The sequence below is a fragment of the Dysidea avara genome, chromosome 3 (genome assembly GCF_963678975.1).
Source record: "Dysidea avara chromosome 3, odDysAvar1.4, whole genome shotgun sequence".
Classification (NCBI taxonomy): Eukaryota; Metazoa; Porifera; class Demospongiae; order Dictyoceratida; family Dysideidae; genus Dysidea; species Dysidea avara.
In genome coordinates this window covers 2,711,011-2,731,639 of record NC_089274.1, presented here as the reverse complement: position 1 = coordinate 2,731,639, position 20,629 = coordinate 2,711,011, and the positions used below count along the sequence as shown (strand labels likewise).

The window sequence follows — 20,629 nt, the reverse complement described above, 5'->3', positions numbered from 1 at the left end:
CATATTCACTTGAATCATGATCAGCTGCCTACATTTCCCCATTCTAAAACTGAAGTGTGCATGCTTTGCACTATAGTGTTGTTTTAGTATAACTAAAACTAAAATACTTTTAGTTCGGCATTTAGTAAACTAATTTTAACTTAAAAACTAAAACATGTTGAGTTTGAAATACCAATTCAAAACTAAAATGAACTGCTAACAAACACGGGGAAAAAAAGTGACATTTCTGGACCAAAACTTAGCATGGAAATGTACAGGAAATGTAACTGTTGAATTTACTATATCACACCTGGAGTAAACCTGTATACCATAAATGTCACATTTTGTGACATTTCCTAAAACATTGGAAATTCACTGTAGTGTCTGGACATTTCCTCTGCCAAAAATTTGACGTGTTGTTAGATTTCCTGCATGTATTCAGAAATTTGACATTTACATGAGATCTCCTAAGTCAAGGAATAGGCCTGTACCCAGGGGGGTTTGAGGGATTCAGTTGAACCCCCTATTTTAAACTGGAAATTTTATTTTTACTGTAAAACGATCTTTTCAACTGTAATCTGCGTTCTAGCATTCATTACACGCCTTCCATGGCTTCTATTCCAGCTGAACCGCAGCATGTAGCTTCTATAGGCGCTTCGAGGTTATCTGTGTAGCTACATAGAAACCACTTTAATGATGCATGAATACAGACAGTGGTTTTCTGTCTATCACTAAGGCACCCATACTGCACTGAGAGCTACTATTATTAATTCCAATTGTAAATATTTTCTAATAAGAGCCTGGAATAGCAATGCTGAACACCAGACTGGATGGACACTGTGAAGACTGTTAACTATAACAACAAGTAAGCCTGGCTTGTTGCATTCAATGATATGAATTCTACTAAAGTGTCAAGTGTGTGAGTCTGTCAGTTGTTTTCATATTAACCTTATTATGGTTACCATCCATGTTTGGACAATGGTGAAATGTAAGGTTTAGCTTATAGCTGAAATAAATGACGCAGTCTTAGAAATGATGGAGTGTACATGCACTACAACCATATTCTAATCTCTTGTTTGCATTAGTGTGTGATGGGCCCATGTTGAGAGGAATTTGTGTCAACACAATGATGTGTGAAAAGTTTATTTAATCAGTGTATGCATTTCTGCATTTAAGCAATTTGAGGCTATTCTCAGGACATTGAATATTAAACCTTTCTCAACGTCTGGGATTGCCTACTGCTTCAATTTAGAACCCCTCTTTTGAAATCCCTGCGTACGGGCCTGAAGAGTGAGGACACATGGCATGTAGTGAGATTTCCTATACTATTCAGAAATTTGACATTTACATCTAAGTCAAGGACACATGGCATGCAGTGAGATTTTCTACACTATCCAGAAATTTGACATTTACATGAGATTTCCTAAGTTAAACATGTAGTGAAATTTTAGTCCGAGATTGTCACTCCAGCTGCTATCATACCTGACTACTATAACACTTTACAGATTAGGATAAGGTCTCTGTGTAACCTACATATTTATAAATGCAATCCCATCCAAAAACAGCTTATAGCTGTAAAAAAAGTGCGCGTCCAAGTAAAGCAGAGTTAACTGCGACAAAAAGTAATGATATCATAATGCGGCCATATGCGAGGTGTGCAAGTTGTAAAATTAATATTAGCTAATCAGATAATACAATGTTATTGTTAAAGTGTTAATGAGAACTATGTGATGCTGCTAGTTTTTTAGTGTGTGAGCATCTTCATAAATGCCACATAAATTTAATTCTCAATAAAGCAATGTGTATAGATTCTCTGTTAGTAATAAATAGTTTGAGTTTGGCCACCTTTCCTTTGTTCGTAGCATTGCTGTATACAGGAAAGGCGGCCAAACTCAAACTATTTATTACTAACAGAGAATCTATACACATTGAGAATTAAATTTATGTGGCATTTATGAAGATGCTCATGCACTTAAAAACTAGCAGCATCACATAGTTCTCATTAACACTTTAACAATAACATTGTATTATCTGATTAGCTAATATGTGACCGGGCCTGCGAAAACAGGGCATGTGGGCACAAAGTACACTCCATCACTCTACAGGTTATATCGCAGTATTGGAAATGTATATTTCCATTCTGTAACTTGCATCATGATGCCAATTAAATGTTTACTCAGAGCTGAAAATTGCAATGCCATAGCATAATGGTACAAAATGTTATGAGTGATGAAAGTGTGAAAAATTAGGCAAAAATCATGTGCCCACATGCCCTATTATCGCAGGCCCGGTCACATATTAATTTTACAACTTGCACACCTCGCACATGGCCGCATTTTGATATCATTAATTTTTGTCGCAGTTAACTCTGCTTTACTTGGACGCGCACTTTTTTTACAGCTATAAGCTGTTTTTGGATGGGATTTCAATACCTTTTGTTAGAATAAGCAATGCACTGTTGATAACAGTAGGTGAGTTTCCATGGTTTTGACAGAAACCCCAGATTACAGTGACAGAATATTAAAATATAAAAAATTTTAGTGGCCAGGGCCGCCCACATTGGAGTATTTTGCCCCCTACCACAGCCCGAAAGGGGCCACTTGAATACCTGTTTAAAGAAAGATCGATATACTCTAATAGAACAGTCAGGATCTAGACCCTTCCTTGCCCCTGGGCCCCTCTTTAACTCTTTTCCCGGGCCCTCTAATTTCTCTGGACGGCCCTGTTAGTGGCATGTAACTGCAGTCAACTAGTACCCATTTTAACTAGTAAACCCTTAACAACACTTTGCCTTTCATCTTGTACTGCATTGAAACGATCAAGATACTCTATTAGAGCAGTCACAAAATAGCTGTAACACAGCAATCAATATTTAGCATAGTTACAACTTCTGCTTAGCATTGGATTGTATAGTTTAAAATTACTAGCTACTTACAGACTTTACAATATAAAATTATGGTACTTGTAGAAATGTGACTGTTCTATTAGAGTATCTCGATCTACTTCAAGCATTGACTAATTCAAGTGAAGAAGCTACGCCCTTGCCAAGAGATCTTGTGAAATGAAAATGAGAATAGTAAAGAAAAGGCAAGTATGTACAGAGACAATAGAGGGGCGCGTAATTATGTCCTGTTGTAAATAAACGCCTTTAAAATTTATATTACTACTAAATAAACGCACCAGAATAGGCTTGTGTGGCTGTTGTCTCCAAGGTTGTCTCATTACTTGTCTTTTCGTGTTGAAGGGATTTAGTCGCAATTGGTGAGTTTAACTATACATGTATTTGTGTTGTAAAACTTAATTGTAAAAAGGCGATTAGCACATATCATGATAAACATGTATTTGTCACAGTAGAGTCTCTCACGAAGTCACGATTATTACCAGACATTGGACCAGGGTAAAAAATTTACTGCTATATTTAGAGGTTGTAGCGTTTGTATATCTTAGTATCTTAATAAATAATCCCCGATGATCACTAATCACTAATAGTACAGTGAAAACTGGTCATTATTCAGGCCGTAGGGACAAAATTTTCTAACCTTGCCTTTTAAAGAGGTAGCTGCGTTATGCGGCCTTAAAAAAAGGTAAGAAGCATGCTGTTCTAACTGGCTATAGAGATGGATTTAGTGTATGACAGCGTATGAGACAGTGAGTGCTGGCAGCAAGGGGGCAGCCAATCTGTTAGAGCACCAAAAGCACTGCTTCAGACATAGGCAGTTGACTGTCAGCCCCAAGTGTAAAAAGTTTCACTATTGGTCCTGATGAAGAAAGTGATGAAGTCATTATCCATAGGATATATTTTTCAGAGTATCCATTTCAGTTCTACAATATAGTAGCCAAGCATAAGATGAACATAACACAGCATTCCAGTATAGTTTAGTGGTGACCACAACACTGCCTGAGTTAAACTGTGGTGAGATTTGAGACTACCAGAAGCCCTGGAATGTCTTCAACACATGAAATACCAAATATCTAATGCCTGGCTTTCATCCACAGTGGACCTGTCTTGGTGGCCACTTGTACAGAAGGGAAATAGCTGCCACACAGTCTTGCGAGCGAAACAGCTAGTTGCCACACCCCTTAATTATCAATTTGTAAAATCTTTAGCAAAATTGTGTGTGCGAGCAAGTGCGATGTGGCAGTGCCGTGTATATGGTTGCTGCCTAGCAGTGACACATCACGAGTATTGAAGTCACAATGCGTTACTGCATCATCCATCTAAATACAATCTCTGAATGTGTCATTTTGTGTAGAGAGCAATCTTCCACAAGAGTGACCTGCAAGTTTCAGTGTATATTGTTAACCATTAATATTGTGAACTATATGTACAGTGAAACCTCACTTAGTGGCCACCTCTTTAATAAGACCACCTCATTATATTGGCCACCTCTAGTAGGTCCCAAATATAGCTAAGCATTACTTATGACCTCATTAATAAAGCCACCTTGTTATTCAGGCCAAATTTTTTGGTCCCACAGCCTGCCATATTAATGAGGTTTCATTGTACTTATGTGAATTTTTATTTTTCGTAACTTTTCTTCTGGTTTACTGATGGGCACTATGAAGCATTGTTGACTGGTACGTGTATAATGTGGTGACTTGAAATGCTAAAACAGTACGTAGCATGTCTTGTATGTACATGTAATGTGTTGTAATGTGTCTACACATCCACACATCTTAGAAATAAATATAATTGTATTCTCTATAAATAATCAGTTCCATTGTGCCACTGGGTCATAAGTTGGTTGAGTATGGATCATCCAGGGCACTTGAGTCACATTTTGTCCTGGCCAAGTGGATCTCATCCACTGACAGAATATATAGGATCAGATCACGTGTATAAATTACGGTGGAACTTGTTTATTGCCACCTTCACTCATTCAGCAGGTAACAGTGTATAAATTCTCAATTGGAATTGGCTTTTCAAGAGTGGTTGTCTTTCTATACTAGTGGCCATTAAGATAGGTTGTACTGATAGAGTGTACATACTAGAGATGCAACAATATCCTCCACTTAGTGTCGTTTGATAGTGATGCAATGGAGACTATGTATTATTGCATTTAAATACTATACTATTATATTGCAACTCTAGCACGTATTTATAACAGGAATGTTTGTTAACTGTTTAGACATACTGGAGCCACACCCACTCATCTGGATTCTACAAATGGAGTCATACCAACTTGTTGTCATCATACTTACTCGTTACTCCCATTGTGTTTGGATGAATATACATGCCGTCATGTGAGACTTGCTACCATGGTGGGCCACTGGAAAACATTTGCATAGCAGTTATATTACAGTCATTATTGTACAATTCTTACATTATTGTTGTGAAAAGTGTTTGGTATTCATGTGTCTCCTCTGTATGTTGTAATTATATGCGTAATTTTGTGTGGGGGTGCTATAAAATGCAATAATGCATGGTGACAATTGTATTAGGCGATTTTGCACACTTCCTTTTAAGCTAGCTACATGTGCTAATTACTCACAGCTTGTATCAACAACTGGTAATCGCAGTTGTACTCTTGTGTCATTCTTTAAGCCGCGCCCTTAGAGGACTAATTTCAAAACGAATTAAGGATGGTATGCAGCACCATAGATTATATCTATGGACTATAATCTATGGCAGCAGGGGCGTAGCTAGCCAGAAGGTGATGGAGGGGCAGGCATGCCCCCACGAAACATTCAAAATCATTCATGATTGCAAAAAAGGCTAATAACCCAATGGTGGGCTAGCCAACATACGGTGTTGTATTATTACAGCTTAAATAACTAGCTACGTAACTATTTCAGTACTGACTGCTTCCAATCTAGTCTGGCGCCGCCCGCCCCTTCGCAAAAAGTAAGGGTCTGGTGAAATACAAATACCTAATCATTTCAAAAGGAATTCAATTAGACAGCGCACGTAATGCTTGTTACGTCAGATAATTGCACTTCAATTCGAACAAAAGCATTGTGTTGCCAAGGCGATTTCTGTGTGAACGTCATTGGCATGCACTAATTGGCTAGCGCCGAATCTGGGCGCTAGAAATGATTTAGTATCTGCAGACCCTTACTTTATGCGAAGGGGCGGGCGGCGCCAGACTACTTCTAATCGAGGTAGCTACATTCGTCGAGCATCATCGCACGTGCCACAACTGTACTCCAACAAATTCATCCACAGTCCGGTAGAGCTAATACTTTAGTGCAATTACAAACGTTAGCCACAGCCTGTGCTGCAGTTCTAGCACACTGCTGACAGGATGACGTATTCATTTACTTCACTCGGCGAAATTCAAATGCCATGTATTGCATGAAATCCCACCTGTCTTGCTAGCAGAACTTGTAAGCTTGACTGATCCACCTGACTGACTGACAAAGTAAAAACAGACTGCACTGCCGTACGTACAAAGGTCCAGTGTGATCGACTCGATAATGGTACATTTATTTAGCTAACGCTTTATCACCTCGTAGGCAGTAGGTTCATAGCCTCATCTGGTCTCCTTTGTCACTTGTGAGTTGTGACTCCTGCCGAGGAGAAACGGGTCACTCTTTTTAGATTCAAAAATGTTCTATCACGCGAGTAATCTAGGCTAAATATAGAAGTATGTCTCTAATATTTTCGTTCGATGGATTCACTAGCGAGTTGAATGTTGTGTGTGCGCATTCACTAACAACCCCTGGTGATACCGCGTAGTAGTGTACATAATTTACAGGCATTTGCGTGTCGGTTTAATACTGGTAAACTTGTGACGAAGGTTTTAAAAAAATCATTTAGTGATGGGGGGGCAAATGCCCCCCCTTGCCCCCCCTTAGCTATGCCTCTGTATGGCAGCACACTTCTTGGTGGCTATATGTACTGATTAACTACATAGAGCGCCAGTTCATCAATACCCAGTGACCGCAGTTGTGCTCTGCGTCATTCTTTAAATTCCGAGTAAAATTCTTAGAGAGCAAATGACGTGGGGGCGACTAAATTCAAATTTCAAACTAGCCATTCTCGAAAACAAATGTTTCAATCTGAACGAAACTTTCAGAACAGTTTAAAGACACATTGCCCTACATGCCAAGCGAGTATTGCGGAAAACAACAATCTGGGATTTGTATTTGGCCTCTAGGTCGACTGAGGACGACTGAAACTTCGTTTGATGCTGAAATCACGACTGTAGGGTAATCATGTATGGTGAAATCGATGATGTGAATCTTGAGGTGATTGAGTGAATACTGAAGCGATAACAGGGCGATGAATGTTCGGAATGCACAAAGGAACGCAAGGCATACACCTGCGGTTGCGTCTAACCGCATGCGATTAAAAAAAATGAAACTTCCCCTTTGATGTCGGCAACCTCGATGATGGCTCGATCACGAAACAATCGGCATGGATTTGCTTCACTGCTTGTGTGGTAGTTACTAGTGACATGATGAGTTCAACTCCAGAGTTTCAGAGGGATAGCGTAAGTGACGGGTGGATTACAGGAAGGCCGAATTTGACAACGTTCCTTCTTGTAAAATCCTCACGTAGTGGTCGCGTCATTTATTGTCTGCGGCGCGTGTTTCTGCTTTACTGGCCGCGCGACTCACTACTGTGAGTCTTGATATAAACGGTACATTATAGAGGCCAAGGACACGTCATGTAAATTTCAAGAAATATCATATTTACTGGACATTTCTTACATTAACAGGAAATGTGATAACCCAAACCCACAATGAAATAATACCTTGGTAATATAGGTTTCTTATACATTTTGCAAACTCTATTAAAGTAGGTAAACTAGCTAGTTGTATTGTACCAACACTGTCGGTGTTCCTTGCCATTTAGGAAGTGTCATGAAATGTCATGTGTCCTGAACTGGTAGATACCAACACTGTCGGTGTTCCTTGCCATTTAGGAAGTGTCATGAAATGTCATGTGTCCTGAACTGGTAGAGAGGGTAATGCACACTGGCACCATACTGTCCCCCATCAATACTGTGTTTAGGAAATGTGTTGACACATGACATTTACTAGACAGGAAATTTGCATTTTGACACCACCTATCCTGAGTGCAGGAAATGTCAAGATATTTATGAAACTTTAATCTTTCCTGTGTTTCAGAAATGTCAGTAGATTTCATCTATCCTGCATTAGGAAATGTCAAGAAATACCATCAATCCTGCTATCAGGAAATGTCAAGGAAATGTGCAAATTTCATGAAAACTCAAAATGTACGGAAACATGGAATTTCTGTACATTTACTGGGGATTTCCGAATACTTGAAATGTAGCTTTCCTTCCTGTGAAAACTAATCAAAACTAAAATAAACATGCAAGTGAATGAAAACTTTGACTGCAAAGAACAACAACTACCGTTTATTATATTATCTACTTACATAAACTTGTGCTTCATTTTAGAGTTGCACCGATAATCGGTTGAATAATCGGTAACAGCCAATATAAGGTGATTTTGCAAGTATCGGTATCGGCTACGAAGAGGAAATTATTTGCCGATAACCTAAACCCACAATCAATCATTAACGACAGTAATAAACACATGACAGTATTAAAAGAAAGCAGTGAATGCAGTGGTAAGCGGTAAACATTTATTTGCTGTACCTGTTTATAACTATTTAGGCTTGTTTATCTGTGAATAGTGTGGCTGCAAGGCTATAATAGGCTGTGTATATTTATCGGCCGCCCACGCAATTAACCAATCACTATTTGGAAAAGGTCTGGAATCCCACCAAAACTCTGTTTGAGAAGCTGACTTAGGTGTTTTATAACTACTTGGCTTTCATTTCCATGTAAGGGGTTAGTGGCACACTGGTAGCAAACATTGTAGAATCGGCCGCCCACGCAAGTAATTAAATTATTGCAATTAATGTTATACACACACATAAACTTTAGATGATTTTTGCTCCTTCTCCTCTGACCTATAGAATAGAAGAATATCGGTAAATATCGGCATATCGGCTACAGGAATGAGTGAAAAATCGGTATCGGTAAATGTGAAAATATGCATATCGGTGCAACACTACTTCATTTGTGGCCACACCAGAAGACTGGCAGCAGTGACTTGGTGTCAAAAGCAAGCCACATTGTGCTCTTTAACAAAGTTAAATATGCATGCTTAGGGAGTAACACTCTACGTTAAATAATGAAGATCATGAAACACCACTAAACCCCAACAACTTTTACTAAGTTAATCAAAACCCACAGCTACTTATAGTAAATTAAACTAAACTGAATTAACCAAAAGTGCAGAATATATTGTTGGTGATTACAAAAACTAATCAAAACTAAAATTTTCCATACTAAAGCAACACTACATTGCACACAAAAACAGTGTCACAGTGCATTGCACTTTGAGGCCCAAAGTGTGCACCGTGACAGTGCATTGCACTTTGAGGCCCAAAGTGTGCACCGTGACATGTTTTTGTGTGCGAAGCGTGGCTCACCATTTTTGTGTGCAAAGCACACTAAGAATGCCATCACATAATAATTTAAACAGGTGATTACAGTCATAGATAGTGTGCTGTGTACACCGTAAAGCTGGTTATTTTTGTGGGTATAGCTATATCTATTTTTGCAGGGTATACAAATCTCACGAAGATGTTTAGGAGAAAAGCGAAGCTGGAAATTGTTGTTACCATACAACAGGAAATTTTGATGGAAGGAAAATATTCCAAATATTTAAACTGACAAAATCAAGATATCACACACCAAAGGTGCTTTCTTGTCATATAGCCATAGTATGAGACCATTAAAATCACAACTTTGATGGGTAGCTACATACATTATAAAGACCTCTGACTATCAAAATTTGACCCACTAGTAGCTACAGCTCTGTGCACAATATAACATTTATTGCCTTGTATATACACATCAGTATGCACATTGTGCAACATTTTGACTTACCAGGTTATGAGTATCACTGCCTCTAAACTCTAGCTGTCTATTTGATATAACTACTCACAGATCACATATATCTCTTCAGATACCACTAAATCATTGGACCTCTAAAATTGTTATTAGTACTCTAATATATGTGTAGGATTATATAAGTGACTATATGTGACTGACACTTCCTGAGGCATTCACTCTTATATGGTATTAGGGGATTATCACACTTATTGAAGCCATATAGCTATGCCAGTGCTAGTATACCATGTACCATATATAGTCTGTTGTAGGCATGCAGCAGCAGATTCACATACTACTAGCACACACAAACATGCATGTGCATATACATCCACACCATGTCAGTACATGCCACCATAGATATACTAACCCCAGGCAGTGGCGGATTTAGGGAGGTTTCAAGGTTTCCACGGAAACCCCCTTTGAAAAATGATTACATAACAATTAAACGTTTTAATTATCGTGGCGTGCGCCTCGACCGAGATACTCTAATAGAGCAGTCACAGTAGCTATTAAAGCAGCGTGTAGCAAGTTATTTAAGGTATTTTATGTAATATCAATAGGCTGTGACTTTTTTTTGGTCTCACCTTGCCAAACCAGACAATGTAGTGCAGACTTTCACGTATCTCATATCAATGTATATCTCCACCTTCTAAACTGGAAACCTCCTTTATAAATTCCTAGATCCGCCACTGCCAGGTACCTGGGGTTAGTATATCTATGATGCCACATAGTTCAGTAGCTATATAACTTGAAGACACAATTTAATACATTGCACACACTGTGCCATCAGAGGTTGTGCTTAGCAAAGTCCTAACACAGATGGCCTATCTAAAGTTGGGTGAGTCTGTCCATAAATATACTAACCTCTGGGGCTAGTATATCTATGGTCTGTCAGCCAATATCCTCTGCCCACCCAATTGTTGTCATTCTTATTCTCCCCCTGGTTCAGAGTGGTAGCCGGGGGATTGCACTGTTTATTATTAGTAACTGTAACATACACAATATAGCATACATACTTTAACTTATTGATTGTAACGTGTTCTGTGATTTACATCCTAGGCAAACCAGCTGTGCTGCCTGCCTAGTAATTAATAATAAAGAATAGGACAAGACTGGTCCGGGCTCGCGCTAATGCGTGAAAATGCTCGAGTTTCTTGGGCCCGGAAGTGCTATCCAACCAAAATATTGGCTGGCCAATCAGAATCGAGGAGTTGCATAATCGCTTTAAAACAGTGAAAACCATTCGAAAATGGCTAGGAATAAAATAAAACTCAGAAAAGGACAATTTTCTAGACGCGATCTCTTATTAGCAGACGAGGTAGAGGATAGTATTTCATTACTGGTGAAACGTCGAGTCACCTCTCTTCAGTTTTATAAGGTGAGATCGGAAGACACAACTTGACAACAAAACTTCTTGAACAACCTAGATGAATACTTCTAATAAAACGGCTTTAAATAATCTGCTTTTTCATCAACTTCCAATATATTCATGCGATTATGCAACTCCGAGTCTGATTGCCCAGCCAATATTTTGGCTGGATGGCACTTCCGGGCCCAAGATTGTCACCAGACGGTGTTTGCGCATTAGCGCGAGCCCAGCTGGGCACGAGACTAGGACAAGGCCACGTCCACTACGAAGCACTAATAAAAATATTTTTATTAAACATGATCATACTATCTGTTGAAAGTAATAAATCACACAACAAGTAATCACTGATGATAAACAAGTAATCATCGGTTACTGTTAACATGAAAGTCGTGGCCACCACACATCGCCATCACTGTAACTCTACTCCATAATGACATCGTTTTTATAATCGTGACTCCCACCATTGTAAACAGCAAACTGAAATAAGTATCGCGCCCCAACGCGCCCTACTTTTTGTACGGGACTATTCAGCTCACGTGAATGCTTGCACAATATTCATTACGCGTTACGCACCATGACCTACTGCAGAATACGCAGTAGGTCATGACCATCCTGCAGGATGGTCATTATTACGCATTATGACCATCCTGCAGAATACTTATCATGCCCCAGTCCGTCTTTTTGTTGTTGGTGAAGGTGAAATTTCATCTACTGAGGGCACAACGGAAGGTGACCCCCTTGCAATGGGCATGTATGCACTGGCTATGGTTCCTTTGATTCGTCGTTTACGTACTGAAGTGCCTGATGTATCTCAGGTTTGGTTTGCTGATGATGCCAGTGCTGTTGGTTCACTCTCTTCACTGCTGACTTGGTGGCGGCAACTTTCATCTTATGGCCCAGCCTATGGCTATTTTACAAATGCTGTTAAAACTATTCTAATTGTCAAGCCAGAACACCTCACTCGAGCACAAAAGCTTTTTGCTGATACCAACATTCAGATAACTGCTCGTGGCCAAAGACATCTTGGTGCTGTGCTGGGATCAAGAGAATTCGCAGAGGAATATGTGGCTGACAAAGTGCAGTCCTGGGTCTCTGAGGTTTCTGCCTTGGCTGGGATTGCAAACAGTCGTCCACATGCTGCTTATAGTGCCTTCACTCATGGATTGATTGGATGATGGGTTTATTTGATAAGAACAGTCCTGGATATAAGCTCTTTTTTAAAACCACTAGAGGATGCCATATGATTGCAACTTCTTCCTTCTATTTCTGGACACCCTGGTTGCTCTGCTGATGAATGGGACCTGCTCTCCCTTCCTTGCCGTTTTGGTGGTTTAGGGCTTATAAATCCCACGAAGGTTTCTGATTCTCAGTTTGATGTATCACTACTGATTACTGCCTCCCTGAAAGATCTGATTATCAAGCAGTCAGTTTGTGTTTGGCCAACTGATGTTCGTTCTGTAAAGGCCCAGGTTCATCTTAATCGGCGAAGAACTTCCAAAGAACTTGCAATGCATGTAAGAGATCATCTTTCTTCCCAACTTCAAAGGGCGGTTGATTTGAACAGTGAACCCGGTGCATCTTCCTGGTTACTGGCCCTGCCATTACAGGAGCAGGGCTTCCATCTTAACAAACAAGAGTTCTGGGATGCTGTCCATCTGCGCTACGGATGGAAGTTACTGAATGTTCCCAGTCACTGTGTCTGTGGGGCTTCTTTTACTATCGACCATGCCATGGTCTGTCAACATGGGGGCTTAACGTTTGTGCGACACAATGACTTGCGTGACATCACGGCAGGTTTATTGTCAAGGGTGTGTTCAGATGTTGCTACTGAGCCTCCCTTACAGCTCCTCAGTGGTGAAGTAATCACTCCCAAGTCTGCGAACCGACAGGATGATACCAGGGCAGATATTCATGCACGTGGTTTCTGGGGATGGCGACAAAGTGCCTTTCTTGACGTAAGGGTGTTTCACCCTAATGTACCAAGTTACCGTAACTCCAGCATACCATCTGTATATCGCCGTCATGAATTACAGAAAAAGCGAGAGTATGGCGAACGTGTCCGGGAGGTGGAACAGGCTTCCTATACCCCTTTAGTATTTTCCACAACCGGTGGAATGGGAGGAGAAGCACTAACATTCTATCGTCGTCTAGCCAACTTGCTTTCTCGCCACAGCTCAACATCTTATAGTGGCACTCTGGCGTGGATTCGCTGCACACTGTCATTTTCATTGCTTCGTTCTGCTACAATGTGCATCCGGGGAACACGATCCATCATTCATCGTTCCAACAATGCTTCCCCCGGAAATGGGCCATATTGCTGGCCCTAGGGACTTTTATTTGCCCCTCTTTCAGTTGTCCAGCACACTTGCTCCTTGGTGCTGGGGGTGGTAGGCAAGGGCAGTACATCCAGTCCGGGAGAAAAAAAATTAAAAAATCATGACCTACTGCTGATTGCGCGAATCTTTAAAAATTGCGTGACGCAGTACTGCTGATTGCACAAATTTTTAAAAATTGCGTGTATGCGCACAAAATACTTTAATGTTTTGTTTCACGGAACAAGTTTCTTAAGTTGGGAATCTTAGTCCCCGACATCAGCAGCCTGTTCCGTGAAGCAAAATGCTTTTAAATCTTGTGTGCGCACACACGCATGCGTCACGCAATTTTTAAAGGTTCGTGCAATCAGCAATACTGCAGATTGCACCAATCTTTAAAAATTGCGTGTACTGCAGTTTTCCAAGTTCTTGCAATGCAAAGCGTCATGCGCTATACAAGCATGTACGTGCGCAGTTGTGGAACAGTGGATTTTCAGTGACGGTTACCAACTCACAGGACTTCAAGCATGCCTACGCATACAAATCGACAGCCTCAGAACATTACAGGTGTAGTTAAAGAACTGCGCATACTGACACAATATTAGCGCATGACGCTTTGCATTGCAAGAACTTGGAAAACCGCAGTACTGCTGATTGCACGAACCTTTAAAAATTGCGTGACGCATGCGTGTGTGCGCACACAAGATTTAAGAACATTTTGTTTCACGGAACATGTTGCTGATGTCGGGGACTCACTAAGATTCCTAATGTAAGCAACTTGTTCCGTGAAACAAAACGTTTTTAATTCTTGTGTGCGCATACACGCATGCGTCACGCAATTTTTAAAGATTCGTGCAATTAGCAGTAGCAGTACCCCCTGATGATAGCGTAAACGTTTAGTTACTTGTGTACAGTCGATTGCCTGTGCGTTTGAACATTACGTATGGCAAAAATCATTCCGTGTTGTTCACACGTGTAATTGAAGTGTTACGAAACACTTGCTATTCTTTGTTTTATAAGTTTGAACTTGTCTAGTGCTGTTTGCGTGACTGTGTAGATCTTTTAGGCAGGCCAGACGGATTCACGCAGTACACAATGTTCATACTACGCACGTGCAATCGACTGCGTATGCGGTGTTTTTGTAGGTCTGTGTATATAGGCTCTGTAGATTTAGCTGCTTTTTCTGCTTTTTGTCTTTTATAAATTGAATTAGGTTTAACTTCTAGCTAGAGATCGGGGAGGATGGGAGTGCCATTAGGGCCGGAATAAAAAAAAATCATTATTATTAAAAAAAGAAAGAAAACTGTACAGTCGATTGCACGTGCGTTTGAACATTGCGTATGGCAAAAATCATCCCTTGAAGGTCACTGGTGAACCAAAAGATTCATCTTCTATCCCAGAACTTTCATGATCTAGTGTTTCCAAATGAAGAACATGCTGTTAGCTACTACCTTTGAAAGGTTTGCATCTGATATCTTTATTCCCTCTGCTATACCCAGCAGGACTTACAGGCTCTGTTAGATCAAAATCAGTATGACCAACTATTTGCTTCTTTCAACATCCGAAACCGTGCTCGACTTACTGCTCTCTCTCACTCATCTGGTACTAGCAGTGTATGGCTCAAAGCTATTCCTCAAGTCTCCCTTGCTCTGGCTATTCCTGGCCCTGAGTTTGTTGTTGGCCTTCGTTTGTGGCTCGGAATTCCTCTATTTCCACTTTCCCCATTATGTGTGTGTCTTGCTTCCATTGACCAATTTGGTGACCATCTTTTGGAATGCTCCCATGGTCCTATGAGAATTCGTCGCCATGATGCTCTAGTTGACATTGTTTGTCATGCTTTGTCCCAGAGTCACTCAGGAGCTTTGAAGGAACAACGTGTTTCTTATGAAGATAATTCTCGCCCAGGTGATGTGTACCACCCTGATTTTCAGCATGGTCATCCAGCTTATTTTGATGTGTCTGTTCGTAGCACTACCCAGCCTTCTCACATTTCTTTTTCTTCTTGTGCTGGGGTAGCTGCTGCAGCTGGTGAGTTAGCCAAGGACCAGAGACATCAAGATGCTGTAGAGGAGGCGGAGTGTGACTTTGTCCCACTTGTTGTAGAAACTTTTGGTGTTTGGTCACCATTTGTGCTTCAAACCCTTCGTACCATTCCTGAACGCACCACAGCCAGAAGTGGTGCGTCAACCAAACAGGCTCATAAACATTTGTTACAACAACTTTCAGTTTCTTTATGGATGAACAATGCCCGCATGATTTTACGGTACTGGGCTTTGCAGTGTAAGGACTCTGATTTTCCTTTCCCCAAACCGCTGCTGTAATTAATTGTGCTTGTAGTTTAGTTGTAGAGTAGTTTGTATTGTAGCTGTATTTTGTGCTTTTTCCCTTTATATAACACTTTATAATGAAATGAAAAAGATTTACGGAGCTCTTTCTATTCTTTCCTTTGGGTATTAGAACTTGTTTAGTTCTATTTTCGTGACTGCGTATCCCTTGCAGGCAGGCCAAACACGTACTGCGAAATGTTCAAACGCACGTGCAATCGACTGTACTAGTCTGTGTGGGGGCGGCAAATAAACCGTCACCGTCTGGCACGCGAGACTACTTTTTTTAAAGGGATATATAGGGTTACTTGTGTACATATACTCAACTTACAAGATTTCCGGGATGAAATCATTCTGCGAGCATTTTTGTCCAAGTTTCTGACTTTCTAAAAGTCTAAAAGAAATGGGCGTAAAAGTGAGCTTACGTGACGCGATATCTCTGACTACGGGCAGATAAACACTGAGTAAGTGAAGTCATAGGTGATCAAGTCACCAGTGGGTGTGGGATTTTTTTCTGCACTCTTCAACGTTTCAGTTACATGTTTCTCACTCCCTGTATTCACGGTCTTTAGCCTTCTTACAGGTCCCTAGTGGGATAGCATTTGTGATAGTCTTACGCGCCATCAGCAGGCGCGACTGAGACTACGTTGAGCGAGATCAACGCGCATTTTTCAATTATAATGAAACTGACATCAACTTTAAAATGTCCTTACATTAACAAGTAATGCCTAGTGGTACGTGCTGAAGTGGTTTGATCACTAGTAGCTAGGTGAAGCTTGCCGTCATATTTTCGGCTAAGGCGGAAAGCGTATAATTCTGCAACAAGCATGCACTATACATTTGGCTTGGCATAGTTTATAGCTAGCTAGTGCACAATCATGGCTATGTAGCTCACCAAGTATGTAGGAGGCTGAGTAGTTAACTGAATTAGTTAACTGAATAAAGGTATGATCATTATCATTACTCTTTCCATTACTGAATGCTCTATTGTGTCAGAGTATATAGCTATACTATTATTGCATCAGCTTGGTTGAATTGTCATAACGTGCCATATAGGAGTGAACAACATGGACGACAATCCAGATGGATTTGAATCAGATGGCCTTAGTAGAAAGAGTCAAAATGGTGAAGAATTTTCCCTCACAACAATGACTGGAAGTCATAGTGATGAGCCGAGATGTGGTGGCACCATAAGTCATAGTGTTAATGGCTATATCAGTGAACATGAAAATGACAAACAATTAAAACCTGCTGAAGAAAGTATTCAAAGAGATGAACTCAATGAAAAGTTATCTAGTGTCTCGAGAGAAAATGGGAACCAAACATATAATCAATCAAAAAGAACACAAGATGTGTCTTCACTTGAACAGGGGAAAAGCAGACAGCATAGCATTGGTATTGGTACCAATGTTATTCATAAGGACACGTATGATGAAATGGATGCCATTAAGGAATACACTAAACATGGTGACATTTCAACATTGGCACATGAGTCGGACCATGTTGATGATGTCACCATTGATATATTGGTTGATAGCCTCTTGAAGCTAAAATCTTTTGTGGGTATAAAAGATGGTTGGACTAAGAAATCCATTGCTAAATTTCTCATGCCAAAGCTTAAAAAATACAGTGATTCAGAAGAGTCTTTGAAAGAGATATGCTCACTCCTTGTAAAAGGAGACTTATATGATGTATTCAACCACCAACCCCCAACATTTACTACAGTAATGCCAGTAAGTACTGGTGACAAGAAATTTGCAGCTACTGACCCTAGTAGTGAAAAAAATTTAAATGGTAAGATTTAGCTACTTACTGTTGATGTATATAATCAACTTGACTCTCTTCTTATTTCAAGACCCGCTGGACCAAGCTGGCCAAATGAGTCAAGGAAGGCAAGTCATGTCTGAACATCCTAATAGTCAATGTAGTGAAAACCATGATTATTCAAGCAGCGGTAAGTACACAAGCAATTCTGTTTGCACTGTATCAATATTTGTGCTTATTTTAGATGACCATCTTAATCAAGAGAGCCAAGCTTTACAAGGTTCAAGTGGTGTTGATAGTGGTAAGCATTTGTAATGACAAGTATTTGTTCATTGATGATGTGATGTAGGTAATCAGTTTGTCAGTTTCAACCATTTGAATCAAAGTGACCCAAACACGTATCAAAATTCCTTAGATGATCAAGTCGCTTTCAATAGCAATCCCTATCATTTTAATCACCATAGCTTCCAGTGTGAAACGTTTAAGTTTTGTGGTGCAGTTGGGGAGGTTGGAGAAAGTTGTCCCCAGCTACCATTAAGTCAAGATGAGACAAGAAGACAAAGGCATCCAAGAGTAGACCATTTTAATCATAGACGGCTAGAAAATATGTATACTCCTACTACAGGACAGACCAGAACCAGAAAGCAGAATGATACATTTTTCTATCTAACCAACCAGCAATATCAGTTGAGTGTCAAAATAGAAGGACAGTCAGTTGTTATAAAAGTGACACTGAAAAGTACAAATGCTTCTTGTGATAAACAGCATGCCCGTGAGCTGGCATTTAATGACCATATTAACTATTGGAAGTATCAACTTACCCAATTGGGTATTCACCCTAAAACACATGCCTTCAACGATGCTCCAGTTATAGTTGCATACAGCAGTGTACCAGCTTTGGTTGATGGGCTCACTGCCTTAGGCTTTGACATGGTATGTATGTCCATTACGGCATACATATTAATACATTACCACTAATATATATTTTGCAGACTGGTGAAGCTGATATTGATCCTGTTGCTTTACACCAACTACAGCAACAGGAAAACTTAATTGAAATGGTCTTTCTTACTGCCGACCAAGACAGTGAGCCTCTAGCAATGCTGTCCCAATCAGATCCAGGCTCTTTTGATGACCCTAGAAATTGCCCCATGCAGTTTGTTTCTCAGCTGGGAAATACATGTGGTATGGATAATTTTGTACCACCTTTGTACAAGAAGGATAAGGTTAGTACATTTTATATGTAATGACAGTGCTATCACTTGAGATGTTTTATTGCCACAGGCAAAGAGTGACCCAGTAGAACCCACTGATGCTGCAGATTCATCCATGAAATCACCACTGGATGGTTGTTTTCTGCCAGAGCTAGCGTACCGCACCATTGAAGATACTGAAACGTTCAGAGGTGATTTCTATAATTATGTGCATACTGTCAAATATTTGTGTCTGATTTTACATTGGTTTGCTCTATGGCATTATATCTTTCAGTAGGAAGGATTCTAGCTAGTAGTGGATCTACTTATTGTGTTTTACTGTATTTCCCTGTATGTTTGCAGTTGATGGTGCAGTTCAAGCAAATCAAGAAGATACAATTCAAGATGACATTTACCAAGTTCCTCGGCCATGTTCTCAGCCACTGAAGCAATATTGTATGCAACCAGTTCCTGGAACAATATGCCAACTCCCAGCATGCATGGTGAAGGAAACTGGTGCAAGTGTGATTACTGGGATACTGCCAATATTGCCACAAATTGAATCTACTGGCAAACAGCTTGGTGAAAAGTGTTCCAGCACTACCTTACCTGAGCCTGATAGTGTCATATGTAAACAGGTATCTATATTATCACATAAATATGCATAATAATGTTGTATTTACTCTCTTTGTGTAGGACAACCTTAAGTCAGGAGAAAAGATTTCACTACAAGATTTTAATTCAGGTACATGTATTTGCTTTCATTTAGCGTCACACTATGATACTCAAATAGTAAAAAGTAACAGTAAGTAACCTTTTGTAATAATATTTTATGTTTTTTTGGGCTTAAGTTATATTTAAACTCAAGAATATTATGACTTTTCTAAAGTTAATTGTACATGTATTAAGAACTTTATATTTAAAGACTTAATGCTTTTTGTAGGAGCTTTATTCTTATTTTGATTATGTGTACATAATCACTGTTGTATTATTATACAAGCACACTGCTTGCATTTTTGTACTTTATATCCTTAGTGGATATTTTTGCTTAACAATATTATGAATTGTTTTTCATGGAAACCGTAGTAAACAATGCATTACATCATGCAGGGAATTTCTTTTAAGGGAGGGTAAGTTTGAAGTTGACCACACTGACCATATAATACTTCTGTTTGCATTCCATGCTCATATGTGAGCAGCTTTCAGAGATAATTCAAACAACATAAGGGCAGAATTTCCAATAGGAAGTTCTTTTATTTATGATGGTAGATTCCATTTCCATGATGGTTGTGCTGGAGCTATAACAAAGTGTAGGAGTTTGTACTACAGTGTACACCCTAGTAACCATCAATTGTGTTCATTAATTGTTGACATGACCATGACATTTTGTAACAAAGATTTGAAGCTTCGGTAACATTTTCAAAAGAAGCTTTGGAGGATGTATTTGTACATTCGTTCCAACGCTAATGCATACCGAGGACTGGTGCAATAGGAATGTTACCGTATTCAAATTCATGCCAGTATAACCTTACCATTTGTGAATTAAATTGCATGTGCTGGGGTCCAACATGCAAGGTTGTGCAACTATCTACCTCATGCATTAACTTTAATAGCTCTTTTTGAGTAAACAAGTTGCCACAAAGCTAGCGCTGCATAAGAAGTTTGGCACCATATAAATTTAATGTGTGGTTATATGTTTCCTGGAAAACCTGTATATATATATATAGCAACAGAAAAGTGAGTCATATTTTAAGTGGTGACCTGCTAAAAGAGTTGAATTTGTTGGAGGTCTTGTCTAGCTACATAC

The 20,629-nt window shown here is 39.7% G+C and overlaps 1 protein-coding gene and 1 long non-coding RNA gene across 4 annotated transcripts; both read left to right on the top strand.

Moving 5' to 3' along the window:
• The first annotated feature begins 4,518 nt into the window (after nucleotides 1–4,518).
• On the top strand, nucleotides 4,519–5,449 carry LOC136248887 (uncharacterized). 2 transcript variants are annotated; one of them, XR_010697856.1, is made up of 2 exons: nucleotides 4,519–4,557; nucleotides 5,109–5,449. It is a non-coding gene; the product is annotated as an uncharacterized lncRNA (long non-coding RNA). The 2 variants fall into 2 exon arrangements; XR_010697857.1 differs by having other exon boundaries at nucleotides 4,519–4,594.
• A 1,823-nt stretch (nucleotides 5,450–7,272) lies between these two features.
• On the top strand, nucleotides 7,273–19,902 carry LOC136248882 (uncharacterized). Of its 2 annotated transcripts, none has more exons than XM_066040716.1 (9): nucleotides 7,273–7,415; nucleotides 16,922–17,659; nucleotides 17,721–17,819; nucleotides 17,874–17,930; nucleotides 17,979–18,562; nucleotides 18,622–18,855; nucleotides 18,914–19,034; nucleotides 19,186–19,460; nucleotides 19,519–19,902. In XM_066040716.1, the coding sequence occupies exons 2-9, from the start codon at nucleotides 16,933–16,935 to the stop codon at nucleotides 19,633–19,635; spliced, it is 2,214 nt and encodes a 737-aa protein (XP_065896788.1). In that variant the 5' UTR covers nucleotides 7,273–7,415; nucleotides 16,922–16,932; the 3' UTR covers nucleotides 19,636–19,902. The 2 variants fall into 2 exon arrangements, with proteins under 2 accessions (XP_065896788.1, XP_065896787.1); XM_066040715.1 differs by lacking the exon at nucleotides 7,273–7,415 and adding an exon at nucleotides 14,954–16,329.
• The last annotated feature ends 727 nt before the right edge of the window (nucleotides 19,903–20,629 follow it).

Bases quoted from the DNA above. Each gene is read 5' to 3' on its own strand.
- LOC136248882 (XM_066040716.1), top strand. From the start codon at position 16,933: ATGGACGACAATCCAGATGGATTTGAATCAGATGGCCTTAGTAGAAAG. The intron at 17,820-17,873 runs GTAAGTACACAA...TGCTTATTTTAG, and splicing joins CCATGATTATTCAAGCAGCG to ATGACCATCTTAATCAAGAG. The intron at 18,563-18,621 runs GTATGTATGTCC...TATATTTTGCAG, and splicing joins CTGCCTTAGGCTTTGACATG to ACTGGTGAAGCTGATATTGA.